Genomic DNA, 19,445 nt, shown 5'->3' on the forward strand with positions numbered 1-19,445 from the left:
CACCAGTCTGGTGGCCCTCCTTTGAACATTTTCAACCAACTGACAGTCCCTAGCATATCTCGGGGACCAGATGGGGTGACAGTACTCCAGATGGGGAAGCACTTCACTCCTGAAGATCGTTGAGGGACTGACCGTCTAGATATCTGAGCGACCTTCTTATAAGACCCAATAATTTATTTGCCTGATTTACCTTCTTCTCACAATGGCCCGAGAACTTCAGCTCATTGTCAACATACACACCTAGGTCCTTCTCACACACAGTCTCAACTAGTGCAGTTTCTTCATCCCGTTGGGACATATGATACACCTCCTTACCATTGGTACGGCCCAGGTGCATCCTCTTACACTTCGTGACATTGAATCTCAGCAGCCATTTCTTCGACCATTCCTGGAGCCCACAGAGGTCCTTCTGCAGCTCTTCACAGTCCGCTTGGTTCTTAATTTCCCGAAATAACTTGGCGTCATCGGCAAACATTTGTATGGAGGAGTGTACAACGTCAAGCATCTCATTTATTTAACAAACAAACAACAGCGGGCCCAATACACTGCCCTGTGGTACCCCACTTGTGTTAGGTACGGATGACGATTTCATGCCATTAATCACCACACACTGCTTGCAGTCATGTAGAAAGTCCTCTATCCACGCTAGGACATATGGATCAGTTTACGAGTGCGAAGAGACCTCAGTGAACAGGCATGCAGTGGCTTTAGCCCGACTCCAGCGACTCTTCTAAACTTGAAATGGCAAACTAGTGGGAGTAACCTTTTCTTTACAAATCAGGAGCTCTGGTTTTGGGTATCTGTTTCATCAAGACATCACAAATGTGTCTAAATGAGACAAGGCATCTCAGTTATACAATATTGTACAAGTATATTCTTTAGTTCATAAGTAATTCTTGTAATCCATAATCATAATACTTTTCTAGAAAATGTAGTTTATACTGTACAGTACAGTACAGTACAGTATGTACAAGTAAATACAAATAAACTAAATACATTAAAAAAATTTCAACAAAGTTGTTTTCATTGTAATTCTGAAAGATTTTTTGAGACAGACCACAGAGTGGACGAGAAATTTTACAACTTTAGGTACAGTATTTTAAACATGAGCAAAGGTGTAAAATGAGGATGTAGAAAAGACAATGTTAAAGACAAAATAAAACTTAAGTCAAACCATAGCAAAACAGGTTATTACAAGTAATCAAACAGACAATAAAGCTCCAGAAATTATAAAACTGATGTATGTAACAATATAAAAATGTAAATGAAGGCCTGAAAAGAAAGTGGAAAACTCCTTTTTATAAATACATTTAAAAAGTGTTTAAAGTTTGAAGAAGAAAATTAAATGAAGGAGACATTGAGTCATTGTTGATGAGGTGTTATTAAATATTTTGGTGACACAAAGATGGAAGGTAAACAGCAAGGTGCTTCTGAGTCAGTGAGGATGCAATATAAACGTTCTCCTGTAAGTACTGTACTTTATGAAGGAAGAGAAGTTAAGAAAGTGCACACTGTTCAAGGAAGATTAATAATGATGGTGAAGAAGTACTTGACAGGAACCAAGTGTTGAGGGCAGATACTTGTGTCAAGAAATGTTTGTACAGTATACCGGGTACTGTACATGTAATGTGTAAGAGCATGGAATGAGAGGAAAATTATGAGTGAATTCTTCACTACTGGTGTAATAAAACTTGCAACAGTTATCAAGTTTAATATTCCTGGATTAATGTTATACCACAATTATATAATAATTTACTGCCTAAATAAAATAAAATTAAATACTGTATTACCTTTGATTGGTATCATATTCTTCATAAAAACTATTAGTATTTTTTTTTTAAGTTTTGTGTCATTTAACATCATATGTAAATGTCTGGTTAGTTATCATGAAGATTATTAGTTCAGTTAACAACACATCATGGTATCCACTGTTGCAAAGCATAAATTCTATGATGTATCACTACACCTTTAACAGAAAATTTGATGATACAAGACTGTACTACTGTACAGGGCTGGATTAACACTTGTGAGGGCCCCAGGGTAAGCAACTTGTGAGGGCCCCAGGGTAAGCAACTTGTGAGGGCCCCAGGGTAAGCAACTTGTGGGAGCCCCAGGAATGCAACTTGTGGGAGCCCCAAGGCAAGCAACTTGTGGGGGCCCCAAGGTAAGCAACTTGTGGGGCCCTAGGGTAAGCAACTTGTGGGGGCCCCAGGGTAAACAACTTGTGGGGGCCCCAGGGTAAGCAAATTGTGGGGGCCCCAGGGTAAGCAACTTGTGGGAGCCCCTAGGCAAGCAACTTGTGGAGGCCCCAAGGTAAGCAAATTGTGGGGCCCTAGGGTAAGCAACTTGTGGGGCCCCAGGGTAAACAACTTGTGGGGGCCCCAAAGCAAGCAACTTGTGGAGGCCCAAGGGTAAGCAACTTGTGGGGGGCCCAGGGCATTAAAATTTTATTATCAAATAATGTGTGTGTGTGTGTGTGTGTGTGTGTGTCCTCCATAGTACAGTATCGTTTTTGGGTGTCCAAAACTCGATCTGCTTTGTGGGGAGCCATTTTGTATCCCCTCACCTTTAATCCGGCCCTGCTGGTGTACAGTATAATAAAGAGGGTGAGAATGAAAGAGAAAATTATAGGGCATTACTTTATTAAGCACAAAGGTAAGGCATAATGTTGTGACTGTGATAGGCAAAGCATAAGGTGGTGAACATAAAGAGTATAGCATAAGGTGGTGAACATAAAGAGTATAGCATAAGGTGGTGAACATAAAGAATACAGCATAAGGTGGTGAACATAAAGAATACAGCATAAGGTGGTGAACATAAAGAGTACAGCATAAGGTGGTGAACATAAAGAGTACAGCATAAGGTGGTGAACATGAAGAGTACAGCATAAGGTGGTGAACATGAAGAGTACAGCATAAGGTGGTGAACATAAAGAGTACAGCATAAGGTGGTGAACATAGTAAGAGTACAGCATAAGGTGGAACATGTAACATAAAGAGTACAGCATAAGGTGGTGAACATAAAGAGTACAGCATAAGGTGGGTGTCATAAAGAATACAGCATAAGGTGGTGAACAGGTAAAGAGTACAGCATAAGGTGGTGAACATGAAGCATAAGGTGGTGAACAGCATAAGGTGGTGAACATAAAGAGTACAGCATAAGAGTACAGCATAAGGTGGTGAACATAAAGAGTACAGCATAAGGTGGTGAACATAAAGAGTACAGCATAAGGTGGTGAACATAAAGAGTATAAGGTGGTGAACAGGTGGTGAACAAGAGTACAGCATAAGGTGGTGAACATAAAGAGTACAGCATAAAGAGTACAGCATAGAGGTGGTGAACATAAAGAGACACATAAAGAGTACAGCATAAGGTGGTGAACATAAAGAGTACAGCATAAGGTGTGAACATAAAGAGTACAGCATAAGGTGGTGAACATAAAGAGTATAGCATAAGGTGGTGAACATAAAGAGTATAGCATAAGGTGGTGAACATAAAGAGTACAGCATAAGGTGGTGAACATAAAGAGTACAGCATAAGGTGGTGAACATAAAGAGTATAGCATAAGGTGGTGAACATAAAGAGTACAGCATAAGGTGGTGAACATAAAGAGTACAGCATAAGGTGGTGAACATAAAGAGTACAGCATAAGGTGGTGAACATAAAGAGTACAGCATAAGGTGGTGAACATAAAGAGTACAGCATAAGGTGGTGAACATAAAGAGTACAGCATAAGGTGGTGAACATAAAGAGTACAGCATAAGGTGGTGAACATAAAGAGTACAGCATAAGGTGGTGAACATAAAGAGTACAACATAAGGTGGTGAACATAAAGAGTACAGCATAAGGTGGTGAACTTGACAGGTAATGTAAAGGATAGAAAGAAGGTTGGCAAAGCATTATGTAGTGAATAAAAGCAGTAGAGTATTAAGTAGTGAACATAAAGGTATCAGGTAAGGGTAGCACCACACGACCATCTAACTGGCAATTTTTCACACCACCAATACATCAGGAAATTCCAATTAATGTTCCCAGTTTCTCTTCATTTAGCCCAAATCGACATCACTCCAGAGGTCAAAGGATAGCTACTACAGCACAGTATTGCATTATATTAAAGGCACGGTCGTATATACTGTGCAAGTAACCACAGAGATGCAATATTTCACTTTAATGATGGTCATAAACTCGGACCATCTTCCTATATACGATCAAAACAACCCACTGTAACAATATCCATCAAATAGCCTTTGATATCCAGTGATTGGAAAAAAGTTCTCTAGTGCAAACTATTGGTTGTTTATACTCAAATTAATCACTCTCTTGCAAGGCTTCCAGCAATGCAAATAATATTTTCTAAGTCAAGTTGGTGACATTTTATAAGGAACAATATTTAACCCTATGCACCAAGCATCTTTCCCTTCACTTGTAAGCCTATCCACGCCCAACCCTCGCACTACAGCTGTGTCTGCTTCTTTGTTGATCATAAACTCTCCATCGCAAGGCTCCACAAATATTGGCCAGCATCGTACATTGTACTTGGTGTTTTTTGTTATATAGTGAGAGGACAGCACTAAGTTATGGTGACTCTGAAGTGATATTGTCTGTTTTTGTGACTAAGGTGAGTAGACTCTTGTTGTTTTGAAAATGTGAGCAGTGTCGGCTACTATCATTATTGTTTTGTTATCATCATTGTTGTTTTTTCTGAGAAGTGTTTTTGCTGTTTTTGTGACTGTGAAGTGAGCAGTGTAACTTTGAAAATGTCTGGGAAGGCCAAGGCATCCAAGACAACTGTCACTCTGAGGTGAAACTTGACATTGTTAAGCAGCATGAGACTCCCTAGTGGCTGTGGGAGTCAGATTGACGGCTCCACTCCACCTACAAGAGTCCCCTTATAAGGCCTTGAAGGGGACGATGACCAGACTTATCCAATATGATGTGGTGTGTGTTGCTTACTTGTTTTTTACTGATAGTTAATCACCTGTGGCATTCCCCAAGGCACCAAGATGGGACCGCTTTGCTTCCTTATGCTTATCAATGATGCCCTAAGAGAAACCTATGCTCGCTGGATATGTGTCAACGACTCCACCAATGGGATCAGTGTCAACAACTCGGCTCCCTACTACACTGCCCTCCACGATTTATTGATCAGTCTCCAAAATTGGGCCACCAACAACCATACCAAGAACATGATTATGCACATAACCTCTCTTCTGAAGTTGTCACACCTCCCTCCATTATCTTGGGCCCCAACACACTCCAGGTTGTAGACTCCACTAAGCTCCTCGACATCACTACAGATAAACTAAATTGGAAAACACATGCCAGTAAAGTTGTCAAATCCTCCAGTTTCCGTCTCCACCTCCTCCGCCGAATCAAGTCCCTCAGAGTTCTTGCCCCCAAGCTCCTCAGTGTTTAATTAACATTCATACTTCCCAAGCTCACCTATGCCTCCCCTGCTTGGTCTTCCTCCCTAAATGCGACACAACGTAAACACCTAGAAAAAGTGCAGAAGAGGGCACGCAAGATTATTCTCTCCCCTTCCTACTCCACATATCAGGAAGCGCTCAACACACTGACCCTCTCGGCTCTCTCTGACCATCACCACGACCTCATCTGCAAATTTGGTGAGAAACTTCTGCACCATCTTTGACACCGGCTCTTACTTCCATCCGAAATCCCTCATCCGCGAATTGCTGTTTAACACCACAACCACATCCAGCCCATACGAGCACGTACTGATAGCTATAAGAACAGCCCAGTCCCAACCATTGTAAAAATTACCAACAACTTGTAATCAACCAGAGTATTCACTCCCAGTCAATCTTACATTTTAGCCTGTCACTATGTTGAAAGGCCTGTAGTATAAACTTCTCCCCACCTAGTTATTATATATCATACAGTGTATATGTATAACTTATGTTACTTGTATATTATTTGTCAATCAAGTGATCCATTCCCCAATTATGCAACTGTATATTTTCAGCCTTCCGGCTGCTACGCTCTTTCAATAAACAGTTAATTATTATTATTATTATTATTATTATTATTATTATTATTATTATTATTATTATTATAATACTGTACTGTATACTCTCGAACCTCACTAATGGAAAGCACTGGGGAATTCATATAATTTTTCTTGTGGGTGAACTAACCAAAAATTAAACAAAATTTTTTTTTGCCAATTGTACAAATTATTGGAAGTTTGTAGTAAGCATAGGGAGATCATCAGGATCACTGTTGGAAGAGGATGATGCAGTGTTGGTGGTTGAAGGAGGTGGTGGTGGTGGTGGGTGGTGGAGAGGCGAGTGGCTGGGAGGAGGGTGGTGGAGTGGCGGCAGCAGCTGACTGAGTGAGTGAGGGAAACGAATCAGCTGAACGAGCGGCTGGTTATTTCTTGAAAAACATAGTTATTGGTAGTTGTTTCCTCTTGTCTTTGAGGTCTTTAAACATTTCCTGGAAGGAAACCAATGCCTGGTTGATTTCTTGGACCAAACAACCGACCAGCTACAGCAGCACTCGTCCTGTCCTTTAATTTGTCTATTAATTCAACTTTCTTTAACAGGGTCATCACTGACTTCTGCCTTTTACGTTTCACTCCACTAGCACTGACTCTAAGCAGTCTTTTAGGGGCCATTTTCATACAGAAACACTAAAGAGATACTGCGCCGCGGCAATGGTTGCCCACAAAGAGTGGGAGGAAACGCTATGGGTGGGTGGGGTGACTCATTGCGCTGCTGGAGAAGCTCGCAAGCTAGCCACCACAGCCACTATCTGCTTACCGCGAACAGCAGGGGTTTACAGTAAATGTAGTCATGCAGTCAGCAAGTTGGTGCAGGCAGCTTCCCTTTGTGTGAAACTAGGGTATCAATTTGTGCATTTTGATTATACTTTTAATATACAATACCAACTTGCTGCCATTACAAATCTTCAGTTTTTCTTTTCATTTTTTTAATATTAACTCCACTACATTTCTAGTGATATTTCATAAATGTCCAGCCAATATCCATTTTTTTTAGTTAAAAAAATAATAACTTGGTAACCATCAGTGCTGCCACAACACAACACAATACAGTACCATATGATGCAACCAGCCTACCAACAAGATGAGAAACAGAGTAGCTCATTATACAGTACTGTATGTCATTAGTATAACTTTACAGTACATGCATTAGTTGTATGGTATATGAAAAAATAATATCTCATCAGGGCTATACAACAGTCTGTACTTCTTCATGGCATTATGAGTCTACAGAGGTGAAAATTACCACATAAAATCTGGTTGTACTTACAGTACAACCATTAATCTCAACATGTATTATTTGTATGTTATGTTAAGAAAAAAATTTTCAAGGTAATGTTTCATTAACATAAACTGTAATATCTATTTGACCTTATGTTACTATATAACTTATGCATGGCACAAAAAGGGTAATTGGCCACCCTCAGCAATCATAACTTTACTGTTACAAAAATACAAATGTTACAGTCTATGTATTTCACAAAAAAGTATTTTAAAGAAATATTTAACTTTACAATAATGCTTCTAAACTTTATTATTATCCAGTGTAAAAATGTCCACTGTTAACTACAGTACTTAAAGTTTGCCATCTACAGAGCCTGCAGGCAAACTGTTCACGACCCTGTGTCCTATAGAGTGCACAAACTCAATAAATTTCCAACAATATTACATAAATGGCATTATGAAATTAAGAGATATTTGGCTGACTTATTTTGTAATGTTGGGAAATAATATTTTTTTTTATTTTTTAGATTACTTCTCGGTTGTGAATAATGTATGTGTAATGGATTATAGAAAAATCTAAGTCGAGAAATATGTCGAGTGATGCCATCTTGACCTAGAGTTACTGTACACAACCCAGCATCTTACCACTAGTCTAGGAGCATCTGCATGTGTGTTCTAGCTTTTAACATTGTATGTCGGGCATTTCAACGCTGTCTTCTGCTTTATAAACGTGTTATTGTTAAGTGGTACAGTAGTAAGGAACACACCCAGATGCTGTATCGGCCTTAAAGTAATCACTTATCTTCAACTGATTCTTAAGAGACACATAACGTGCACTATTTTTAATAAGTGTTACTAGTAACATAAACCACACTGTTAAACACTGTCAGCTCTAAGTTAAGCCAGAGTGACGAGCACACTTGACTCAAGACCCACTCTGGTACATACTGTACAGTACAGTTTATGTCTTTTATGTTAATGTCTCGGCTTAATCTTCCTGCAGTTGCAACAAATGTTACCTAAGCAACATTAAGTAAGTGTAAAAACATACTGTTTCTATATTGTACGATACAACAGTGTGATGTGTGTGTATGCGTGTTAAAACATTGAAAACAAGTTAACTTGCGTAAAAAAAAAAAAAAAAAAAGCATTAAAAAACATGGTTTGTGATATATTTTGGTTCAAATTCTCTGCCAGATTTCAAACTTAGACCTCAATTATCAAAACAACTGCTTAAATTGCCAAACAAATTTTGAACACTTTGGTTAACCCTTCAGAGGGCAGAGCCGCACATAGGTACTGTACTGGGTATTTTGTTTTGGCTAATGCTGTGAGAACTCCTCCCTACTAAAGGGTTAATTTGTATTCTAAGGATAATTTAAATAGGGTAGAGCCCTGACCATGTCAAATTAGCGAGGTTCGAGTACAGTATGTATGTATATATATCCTTATGATAGATTTTAATAATACCACAATACAGTATATAAAATACATATAATAATTTATGAATGCATATTAATTTGGTACAGTACTAGTATTGATTTGACAGCAATGTTTCCATTTTCCTAGCACAGTGCAGCACAGCAAACAACTCTTATTTGTGTGATGACTACAGTAGCCTCGAGTGACAACTGTGAGGATGCTAGCCAGAATGGTAGTGCTAAATTAGCTTGTTGGTTTGTAAACTTGCCAGTTCTGGTGCCTGTGTGATGCTGCCTCAACAAACATGAGAGGTACAGTGACTGAAACAATGAACACAAAGAGCAGACTAAAAAAAGGAGGAAGTGGATGTTGATTACTTCAACTCATGAACTTTTTCTTAAGGGGAGAAGTACACATGTTTTGTTTGACATACTAAACTGAAATAAGCTGGGTAGAACAGTTGCAGGTATATTCAGTGTAGTGTTGTCACCACAGTGTTGAGTTCCTACAAATAATACAGCATAAGTTTGAAAGAGAGAGAGAGTACCAACAGGTGTATGGAGAGAGAGTACAGTACCAACAGGTGTATGGAGAGAGAGTACAGTACCAACAGGTGTATGGAGAGAGAGTACAGTACCAACAGGTGTATGGAGAGAGAGTACAGTACCAACAGGTGTATGGAGAGAGTACAGTACCAACAGGTGTATGAGAGAGAGTACAGTACCAACAGGTGTATGGAGAGAGAGTACAGTACCAACAGGTGTATGGAGAGAGAGTACAGTACCAACAGGTGTATGAGAGAGAGTACAGTACCAACAGGTGTATGAGAGAGAGTACAGTACCAGAGTACAGTACCAACAGAGTGTACATACCAACAGGTGTATGAGAGAGTAGTGTACAACAGGTGTATGAAGAGAGTACAGTACAACAGTACCAACAGGTGTATGGAGAGAGAGTACAGTATCAACAGGTGTATGAGAAGTACAGTACCAACAGGTGTATGGAGAGAGAGTACAGTACCAACAGGTGTATGAAGAGAGAGTACAGTACCAACAGGTGTATGAAGAGAGGTACAGTACCAACAGGAGTATGGAGAGAGAGTACAGTACCAACAGGTGTATGAAGAGAGAGTACAGTACCAACAGGTGTATGAAGAGAGAGAGTACAGTACCAACAGGTGTATGAAGAGAGAGAGTACAGTACCAACAGGTGTATGAATACAGTACAGTACAGTACCAACAGGTGTATGAAGAGAGAGTACAGTACAGTACCAATATGTGTTTGAACAGAGAGTACAGTACAGTACAGTACCAACATGGGTTTGAACAGGTGCAGAAAAGAATGACCAGTATAATTGGGGGTGAATCAGTCATGTTGTTTCCTTTTATGAAATTGTTTAAAATCTATAATAAAACTATAATAAAAATCTTGGCTGGTAATGTGTAGAAGAGTAAAGCTGGAAAAGAACTGTAAAACAATGGTATTGTTTTGTGTGAATGAGGCATCGGGAACAATTACAGAACAGCGACAGGAAATATGAAGGAATAAGTGATAAAAAAAAGTTTGGGAAAAAATAATGGTGGTACAGTACCTGACTCAGTAATGGAGTCAACAATATGATATGGTAAGAGGATGAAACAGATTCAGAATTAAAATACCTTGGAAGTACTTATAGTGAAGATGGAGGAATGGCCATTGATATATAAAAGCAGCGGTGAGAGGCAGGACCTTACAGGATCTTCTCATGATACCTGAGACAGGTAAGAAAATGAATTCCTAAGAATGTTATGATTAGCTCAAATACATGAGGCTAGACTACCCTGATGAATGGATATGAGACAATGTCCTGATGAAGCATTAAAGTGAGTTACATCAGCAGATATGTATCATGTAAGATATAAGAGTAAAATAAGAGATAACAAAGAATAATGAGGATATGAGAAGAACAGACAGAATGAGAGAAATACTGAACAGTTCATCAAGCAAGTTGTGAGGAAGTTTCAGAACATGGGAAAGTTAGATGCAGAGTCATGATGATGAAGTTGTGGATACACAGGGAAGATAGTGACCAAGAACATATGGAAAACTGGAATCTGCAGGTTGTTACTGTGAATGGGTTTATAAAATTATGCAAGGACAGGCATGTATGAAGGAAAATGCATGATTCACCCCACTGGGAAGCAGAAGACAGCTTAACAGTTATAGATATATAAACAAGCAAGAGAAAATACCAATGTTGATCCTGAGTTGTGAACATTTCCTTACTGACAAGAAAACCAAATAGCCATGAAAGTTCAGGCCTTATATATGTATTTAGGGCTGTCTTATTCACTGCACTACAAATTTAGGGATGGTTCCCTATAGCTTGAAGACCCCTATTTTGAAAGGCTCTAGTGAAACTCTAGGATTGGTTTAGTTTATCTTCTCTGCCACAAGTCACTTGGTAAGGATTCTATACCTAGGGAGACTCCTGCCACAAAGGTCCATAGTCTGAAGTAACCATTTCAGAAAACATTCTTTGGTACTTAATCAGTCACACTACTCAATGACTGCTAATGCTGAGGCATACAGTAACTAAATTATTTATTAAAAGGTTCTTCAGAATTCAGACCAAAGTCAGTGGAGTCCATCACAGTCTTGTTTCTGGAGGAGAGTGCCAGCAAAGGGCTTACGTTTGATCAGTCTCAGCTGGTACGACACTGGACATCAGCCATATTGCGGTCATTGAGTCCCCCAGGTGATGGGTCCCGGGGAGGATTATCATTGCCTTGACCCGGTCTGCCTCCTCCATTACCTCTTCCTTCCCCAGTCCCTCCACCTCCTCCACTCCCACCTCCAACACCACCTCCAAATACATGTGCCATGTTACCCATATGCATGAGCATCATTTCTAATGGGTCGGCACCCATGCGTTGCTGGTTAGCTTGGGCTATCTCTTCTACATCTAGGGATGGCTCGTTGTCAACGTCCAGCTGTGGAGGAAAAAAAAGGTTAATAGCCATGTTAACTGATCATGGAAAAAAAGAATAAGGCACTACCTCTGCACCTCAAGCTGTGTGGTTGACTGCATTCATGGCCACAGTAATACCACCCCAGGCTGCTTTTATCACCTGTTATGCTAGAGTTGATTAAAAGTATTTCTAAGATCACATCTTTCCTTGCAGCAACCTCGGTTACTATCTTGAAAATCTCAGTGGAGAAAGTAAGCCAATTTTTCTTTACACCTTTACCCTCCAGAAGTTCTTCTCCTGTGTTTTGTTCCAGGCACAGTGATTGGTCTAGTGAAGAATCAGAACAAATACTGTACACCAAAACCTTCTCTGGCATCAGCTTACTGAATTAAACTTAATTTACAGTCACCGCACAAACTGTTTGTGAATCATCCATTACCAAGTTTGTATGTATTCCTTATTTACTGGAGATGTAAAAGTTATGGTCACCATAACTACCATTTAAGTGAATTAGAGCCAAGGTTTTAAAGTGACATTAACCTCATACTCTGTTATTCTTAAAGAGCACATCCATATCATCAATAAGTAACACTCAAGTTTCAAACTGCATTAGCAAAGTTCAGCTCTCCATACAGGCGAGCTTAATGGTCCTGAGACACACACACACACATCATGAGTGACAAAAATACCTCTCCAGCTAAAATTGGCTGATGGGTTAAAATTGAAGCTGGGCAAGTAATAAAGGATAAGTGTAGTACCAGTCATAGTATTTGGATCAATAACATGAAAAACCCTGTACAGCACTTGTATCCCCCCATAATGCACAATATATTACTACTCATCAACAACAGTATTTTACAGAAAATTTCCATGCTTGTATGGGTAAGACATAATTACCTGATGGCAGCTCTCTATGCTACACAGCCCACTGCAGTCTCTTTCGTTAGATTCCTAACCTTCATGTCATTTCTTACCTCTCCTCAGGTCATTCTTGGATTACCCTTGGTTCTTCTCCCCTCCACATTTATGGTCATGCACCTCCGCCCTCTTAGCTACAAATAGGGCCTCCTGTCTTACAGTATTGCATTACACATGCACTTCATCATTATAATTTCAGCTCACTCAACTGTACTTATGTCTTCTTCTTTAACTGCCCATGTTTCACTACATCACACTTCTCATGCCAGCCACGAGTGTACGATCTTCCTTTCATGCAAAGGTAAGGTCCTCATACCACCAATAAACTTCTTCCAGCCATTTTTTGCTTTTGCAACTGAGCAGACTTCAACACCCCCACCAAAGGTGATCACGTCACCCAGGTAACAGAATTCCTTGATACAGTCCAGGGACATATCCCCAATGTTGAGTTTCTTCAGCCTTGCTGCAAACACATTGTTATCTGCACATACAGAACACATAAAATCAGCAACATCCTGCAGTCTGCCATCTATTCCACTGTGTACCCACCTGCCACACTCAATGCACATTATTAGTGAGTTGCTGCCAACACCTTTCTTACAGACAGCACATGGTCATTGTCCACTTCCACCACGGGTCCCTCACCCACACCACGGATTAATACTTTTATTTTCACCACATTCATTCACAGGCCCTTGACTCTATTCCATCCTTCCATTTCTTTAATTTCTCCACTGCCTCTTCAATAATATCTGCTATCAGCAGTAAGTCATCAGCATACAACTCCCAGGGCAGACCAGTTCTAAAGTCCTGTGATATTACCTCCAGCACCATGATAAACAGATGGACACCAATTTTCACCTGAAATTCCTCACCATTTATTACACAGCAGTTGTTGAGCCTTCATATGATTCCATAACCAAGTGACAGAGGTGCTCCTCAACCACAACTCTTCTTATTGCCCACTTTACTTAATAGTCTACAAATAGTAAGTACAACTTTCTCTCCCTCTTTATATATCTTTCTTGTACTTGCCTGGTCATAAATATTGCTTCCATAATCCCCTTTATCTGATATAAACCAAAATTCCATTTCATTTATGTCCACTCTCCCTCCTTTCAATTTCTCGATCACTCTTCCTACAACTCTCATAACCTGATCTAGCAGCTTCAGGCCCCCATAGTTCCAGTGCATCACCTTCACCCCCACAAGTATTCACAATCATACATTTTTGCCAGCCATCCAGAAGAGTACATTCCATAACATAGTACTGTACTGTAGTAGTAATAAAATAAATCACCAACCTGTGGAAGTGGCCCCCAGAGTTTGACAACTGATTCAATGCCACTTGTTGCCAGAAGACAAGAGTGAGGATGGCACTGCACACAGTTAACAATGGACTCATCACCCGGTATAACACGAATAAGGTTGGTTGTGTGCCGATCCCACACAAACAAATTACCATCATCAGAGCCGGCAGCAATAAACTGTCCATCTCTGAAATAAATAAATATGTAAAATTGTGTGAAATACTATTGAGAGATATTATGGTGTATATAGAGGCTACATGATGATATACCATGGAGTGTACAAACCAAAATAATAAAATTACAAAAACAATAGTGTGTGTGTGTATATATATATATACGTATATATATATATATATATATATATATATATATATATATATATATATATATATATATATATATATATATATATATATATATATATATATATATAAAATCACACGGGAAAATGGAAACAACGGAGTACCTTAGCTTTCTCGTCAGACAGGAAAAACACTGCAGCTCAGAATCAAACAACATAAGTATAATATCAGAACTGCATCTGAAAGCAGTGCCTTGTTCGTTCATGTTAGGAATAATAATCACCCCATTGCTTGGGAAAAAAGCTTAGAAGTATTCCAATCATCTTGTGTCACAGAAAGACTTCTGGTTGAAGCTAGTTTGATTAAGGAATTAAAATCAATAAACCTTAGTGATGGTCAGTTCAAAACTGATAATATGTTACATAAATTTATTTGTCAGTGGCCCAAGGTTAAAACTGCTTTGAAAACCTTTGATCTTGATGTATGACAGTTATTTTGTGGGTCCCTTTTTTCTGACCTGACCTGTCTAGTCACGTCACCACCCTTCTCTTAAGCTCCTCTACGGTTGTGTTGGTGTGGGGATTAGTGGATGTCATCATTATGACCTGACCTCATGTTTTTAGGTCACCCTGTATATTTAAGCCTCTCTCTGTCCATGTAATCTAGTTGCCTCTGAAGATGTCTTGAATAAAGACGAAAGCTAAGGTACTCCGTTGTTTCCATTTTCCCGTGTGATTTTATCAAGATTTATCTTATCCACGTTTTCATTGTGATTTACATGAAATATATATATATATATATATATATATATATATATATATATATATATATATATATATATATATATATATATATATATATATATATATATATATATATATATATATATATATGTATATATATATAAAGATACTTACTTTCCCAAGAAAACAGCTTCCTTGATGTCTGTGGTTGTGTTACAGTGGCCACAGTAAGAGTTATAGTAATCAGCAGCATGGGTACGCCAATCTTGCTCTTGATTGCTTGGAGTTGGGAAACTACCAAGGAGCCCCTCTTCATCACTGTCTCCGTCACCATTACTTCCTAAAAAGAAAAATAAGAACAATTTAGAACAGTAGTAACTCACTAAGTGCTACAGTTTGCAGGAATAATGCACTTAGCTCTGGTTATGAACATGAAGCAAACAGGAAATGTTTGCCTTCATCCAGGAAGAAGACTGGACTAAAGATGTTCCAAGAAACCCATTTGGTGCCAACCCTTGTCACCATCAGCCCTTAATTATTAATGGTAGCTGTCACCTCTAATATTTGTTTTTGACGGCTATGGTTGTGACAGGAGTTAATCAGTGCTACAGACTGAGTGTGTGTCACCGAGCACTTTTTATGAAAAATAATGGAAAAAAAATAAATTCTAAATAAAATATTTAAAGGAAATAAGTATTATGATCAGTAAATATATGCATTACTGGCCATCCCGGACACAAAGGCAAGCAGAAAATGGCCGCTAGGTGAATAGTGACCACGAGTGCTTGCCATCAAACAACAGTGTCCCCTTATCTCCCTCACCACTGTGGCCCCAGGGAAGTTTCTAGAGGGTCAATATATAGTTTTTCTTACTTCTTTTTTATTGTTTTATCATTTAAAACCATCCCTCTGTGTCACCTACCATTCCCCCATGTCACCTACCATGCCTCTGTGTCACCTACCATTCCCCTGTGTCACCTACTACAGTTCATCATTCTTCACCTGCAGTGCTGGTTAAGAGTTACTTCTTGAAAATTACTAATTACATGTACTGTATATGTATATGGGTCGATAATATATTGTTGTATTTTTGTAGGAGGGGCAAGTGCCTTGATAAGTTGAAATTTGGGATAATTCGGCAAAGTCAGAGCCCCATACGTGCCGAATTATCAAGGTATTTACTTAAATATAAATTTTACAGTACCTGTACATCTCTGTGGAGATGGCATATTGCAATAAAATAAGAGAAATGAAGAACAGTGTGTGTGTGTGTGTGTGTGTGTACTTTGCAGGTAGCCATGTTAGACTGTCCCTGTAGCAACACCCCCCTAGCTTTCCCCTACCAAGCCAAGCTATGTTATTGTTATTTTTAAATTCGTATTTTTGGTTAGATATACGTAATTTTATTTATTTATTATTTTTTGCTTTTTTACTGTTACATGCACACACAATCGTTCATACAGAATTTGTAAGAAAATAAAAGAAATGAATATCATAAGGTCCAAAACATAAAGAGAATAAACATTTATTACGTCCACGGGAATTAGTGTCAGATTGTGGGGGGGGGGGGATGGTGTTGTCGGGTCAGTCTCTCCCTACCAGGTCAAGCTGTGAGCTGCATTTTTTTTCAACTCATAGTTTTGGGTAGATATATAGCACGCCCTAAAAATTCGCGGGGGTTTGGGTCTCAAAATGGCCTCGAATAGCAAAATCACCGAATATGATTTGCTGACCGTTTGCAAGGAAATGTATATTCCCTTTATGTGTTTGCCCTGATGACAATTATTTCTTTTACCTGTATTGTATATGTATGTGTGTGTGTGTGTGTGTGTGTGTGTGTGTGTGTGTGTAGACATATACAGTTATACACACATACAAAACACATAAAAATAAATAATAATGGGAAATCCTCTCACAAATAATCTGAAATAAGACAACAAAATATATTGAAAAGTAGATAAAATGTGAGTCTACCCTCAAGTCGACTCTGTGCTTTGTTAATAAAGCTTAGTTGGTTGGGTTGCCACATAACAATTTTAGCCTCGTAAAAATTAGTCTCAAGAACGACTGGCTCCCTGTCCCGGCCGCGAAAAAGCTGGCAACTTTAAAACTACCCACAGACATTCTTGGGTACATCCAGGGTGTCAACTGCGAATAATCGAGGACCGAGAATTAAAAATCCACGAAATGTCACTGTTATATGCACACACAATCGTTCATACAGAATGTGAAAAAAAAAGATATGAGGTAAAAAACAGAGAATAAACATTTCTTATGTCAACGGGATTTACCCCACAATCAGGGAAGGGGAGGGGTGAGCGGGCTCCTGTCTCCCATGTCATTAGTGAAACGATTGGCAAATAGCAATGCAGTGTTTTTTATTTTATTTTATTTATTGCTGTAGTATTATTTTTATTCATTCCTGACATTTACAGAGGAATACAATGGAACATGGAGGAAAATGTTAATGCACTAAACTGCAGATACTCAAAAGTCAAAGTCACGGTTGGTGGAATGGAATACAGAGTAAAAACTGTGAATACCTGAAATCTGCAGTTGGCGAGGGACTACTGTACCCCGTTACACTACAGGCATCCCCCGTGTTACGAAAGGTATGTGTCCTCGAAAATTTGTCCGTAACGTGAAATTCCGTAATGCGAAACCAATTTTCCTATTGACTTCCATTATATAATTGGAGATGGGTTCCCAAGGAAATATTTTCGGCAAAAAGACATAACACGAGTACATTTACGAATGAAATTATTTTTTGTTTAACACATACAGTGATTATTTTATGATATATGATAATAAATATAAAAAACATTTTAATTTAACTTAACACAAACGATGTTGAGTGCTGCGTTAGGTGAGGTAGTGAGATAAGGTGGTGCAATCAGAGTTACTGGGAGGGGCACTACTGGCTCCTGCCTCACCCCTGTACAGTATTGTACCAACCAACAATAAATCCACACGAAATAAATTTTATAATTTCTGTTATTATTTTCTAATAGTACATTTATTGGAAAAAATAAAATAAATAAAATAAAAAATAATAATAACTTAAACGTAAGAGCGAATTTCCGTAACCCGGGGGATACCCGTACAAGGTTTGCACTAACTTCATTTAAACAATCCGATACACAAACACTGCACATAACACAACAGTAACACCGCTTCAAAATAGTTCAATCTTTGGACTTACCGGTACTTGTTCCTTGCTGATGTAAAATGGAAGTAGCAATATCATTGGCCAGGGTGGTACAAGCTGGCGAGGCCCTGTGGTCAGGGTGCTGCCTTCTGAACTCCTCGAGACACTGCTGTGCCTCTTGTTCTCGTCCTAACTGATGTAAACATCTGGCTAATCTAGAGTAAAGAAAATACAATATTACTTTAATTAGTAACTAGAAAACTAACTGCATCCACCTACAGTACCAAGATAGTGAAAGTGGAGCATATTGTCCATTAAGGATATTGTGTTTACAGCTGAGCTTTTGGTACACAAGTAGGTACTGTACTCAACCACCTTCACTTACCCAACTATTAAGTTAGGTACCTACCCATGAATAGCTGGGTGGACTGGGGATGCTCTGAGATTACACCAACAACTTTTATGACAGGAGAAGAGAGGAATATTGTACCCTCTTGGTCACTGCTCTCCACCCATCTCAGGTACAGCCAACTAAACTACTCATGGTAACAGAACTACCTATGATAAAATCCCATTGAACAATATTACACTACAAGGTCATGTGTACTGTATGGTTCAGCAAGGCTGGCAGCTCTCATCCTTGTATAAGTACTGATGCTATATGATCAACAGCTTCCCTATCTCCTCTCTCAAATGTCTTGCTCATACAGGTCATCTGACCAAACACTCACTGACACCTTTATACACTGACTGATACCATCATACACTGATAAACACCACTATACACTGGCCAACCAGTACACAATATAATTCTTGAGGTGAGTATGTTCTTTTTCCACCCTTAAATTTAGCTGTTTAATACAGGGGACAAGCCATCACAAGTTCTTTAGCTGTGTTTACCAACAACAGCTGCTTAAAGGATTTTTGGCCAAAAATACTTTTTCTCTCTGAACTAAAATTTAATGTGCCTAACTATTTAAGTACATCCAGAATAATACACAAGCACCAAGAAATGACCTCGAAAACCCTTAAGTGGCGAGTAATTAGCATTGCAAAAGTAATTAAAATATTCTAAAAATCATTTGAACATTTTCTAAAAGCCATTTGAACAAGTTATAATCAAGATATCAAATTTTGGTTAACAGATCCTTAAGCAGCACATTCAGGAGTACCTATACTGAAATTTTGAACAAAATCCATTTTTTGGCCGAAATGACAAAAAATTGTAAGTCTAAAGCCTTAAAGATTTTTGGCCAAAATACGTTTCTCTCTGAACTAAAATTTAATGTGCCTAACTATTTAAGTACATCCAGAATAATACACAAGCACCAAGAAATGACCTCGAAAACCCATAAGTGGCGAGTAATTAGCATTGCAAAAGTAATTAAAATATTCTAAAAATAAT

General features: G+C 38.8%; 1 protein-coding gene across 1 annotated transcript; it reads right to left on the minus strand.

Moving 5' to 3' along the window:
• Positions 1–10,453: 10,453 nt before the first annotated feature.
• LOC121855818 (WD and tetratricopeptide repeats protein 1-like) lies at positions 10,454–18,255 on the minus strand (the record flags this gene model as incomplete). Its single annotated transcript, XM_042350937.1, is given in 4 exon segments — positions 10,454–11,640; positions 13,842–14,034; positions 15,067–15,232; positions 18,095–18,255. Coding segments are annotated over 4 exon segments (808 nt in total), but the record flags the coding sequence as incomplete, so codon positions are not given.
• Positions 18,256–19,445: the final 1,190 nt, after the last annotated feature.

This window comes from Homarus americanus, unplaced genomic scaffold, assembly GCF_018991925.1.
Source record: "Homarus americanus isolate GMGI-L3 unplaced genomic scaffold, GMGI_Hamer_2.0 scaffold14072, whole genome shotgun sequence".
In the NCBI taxonomy this organism is placed as follows: Eukaryota; Metazoa; Arthropoda; class Malacostraca; order Decapoda; family Nephropidae; genus Homarus; species Homarus americanus.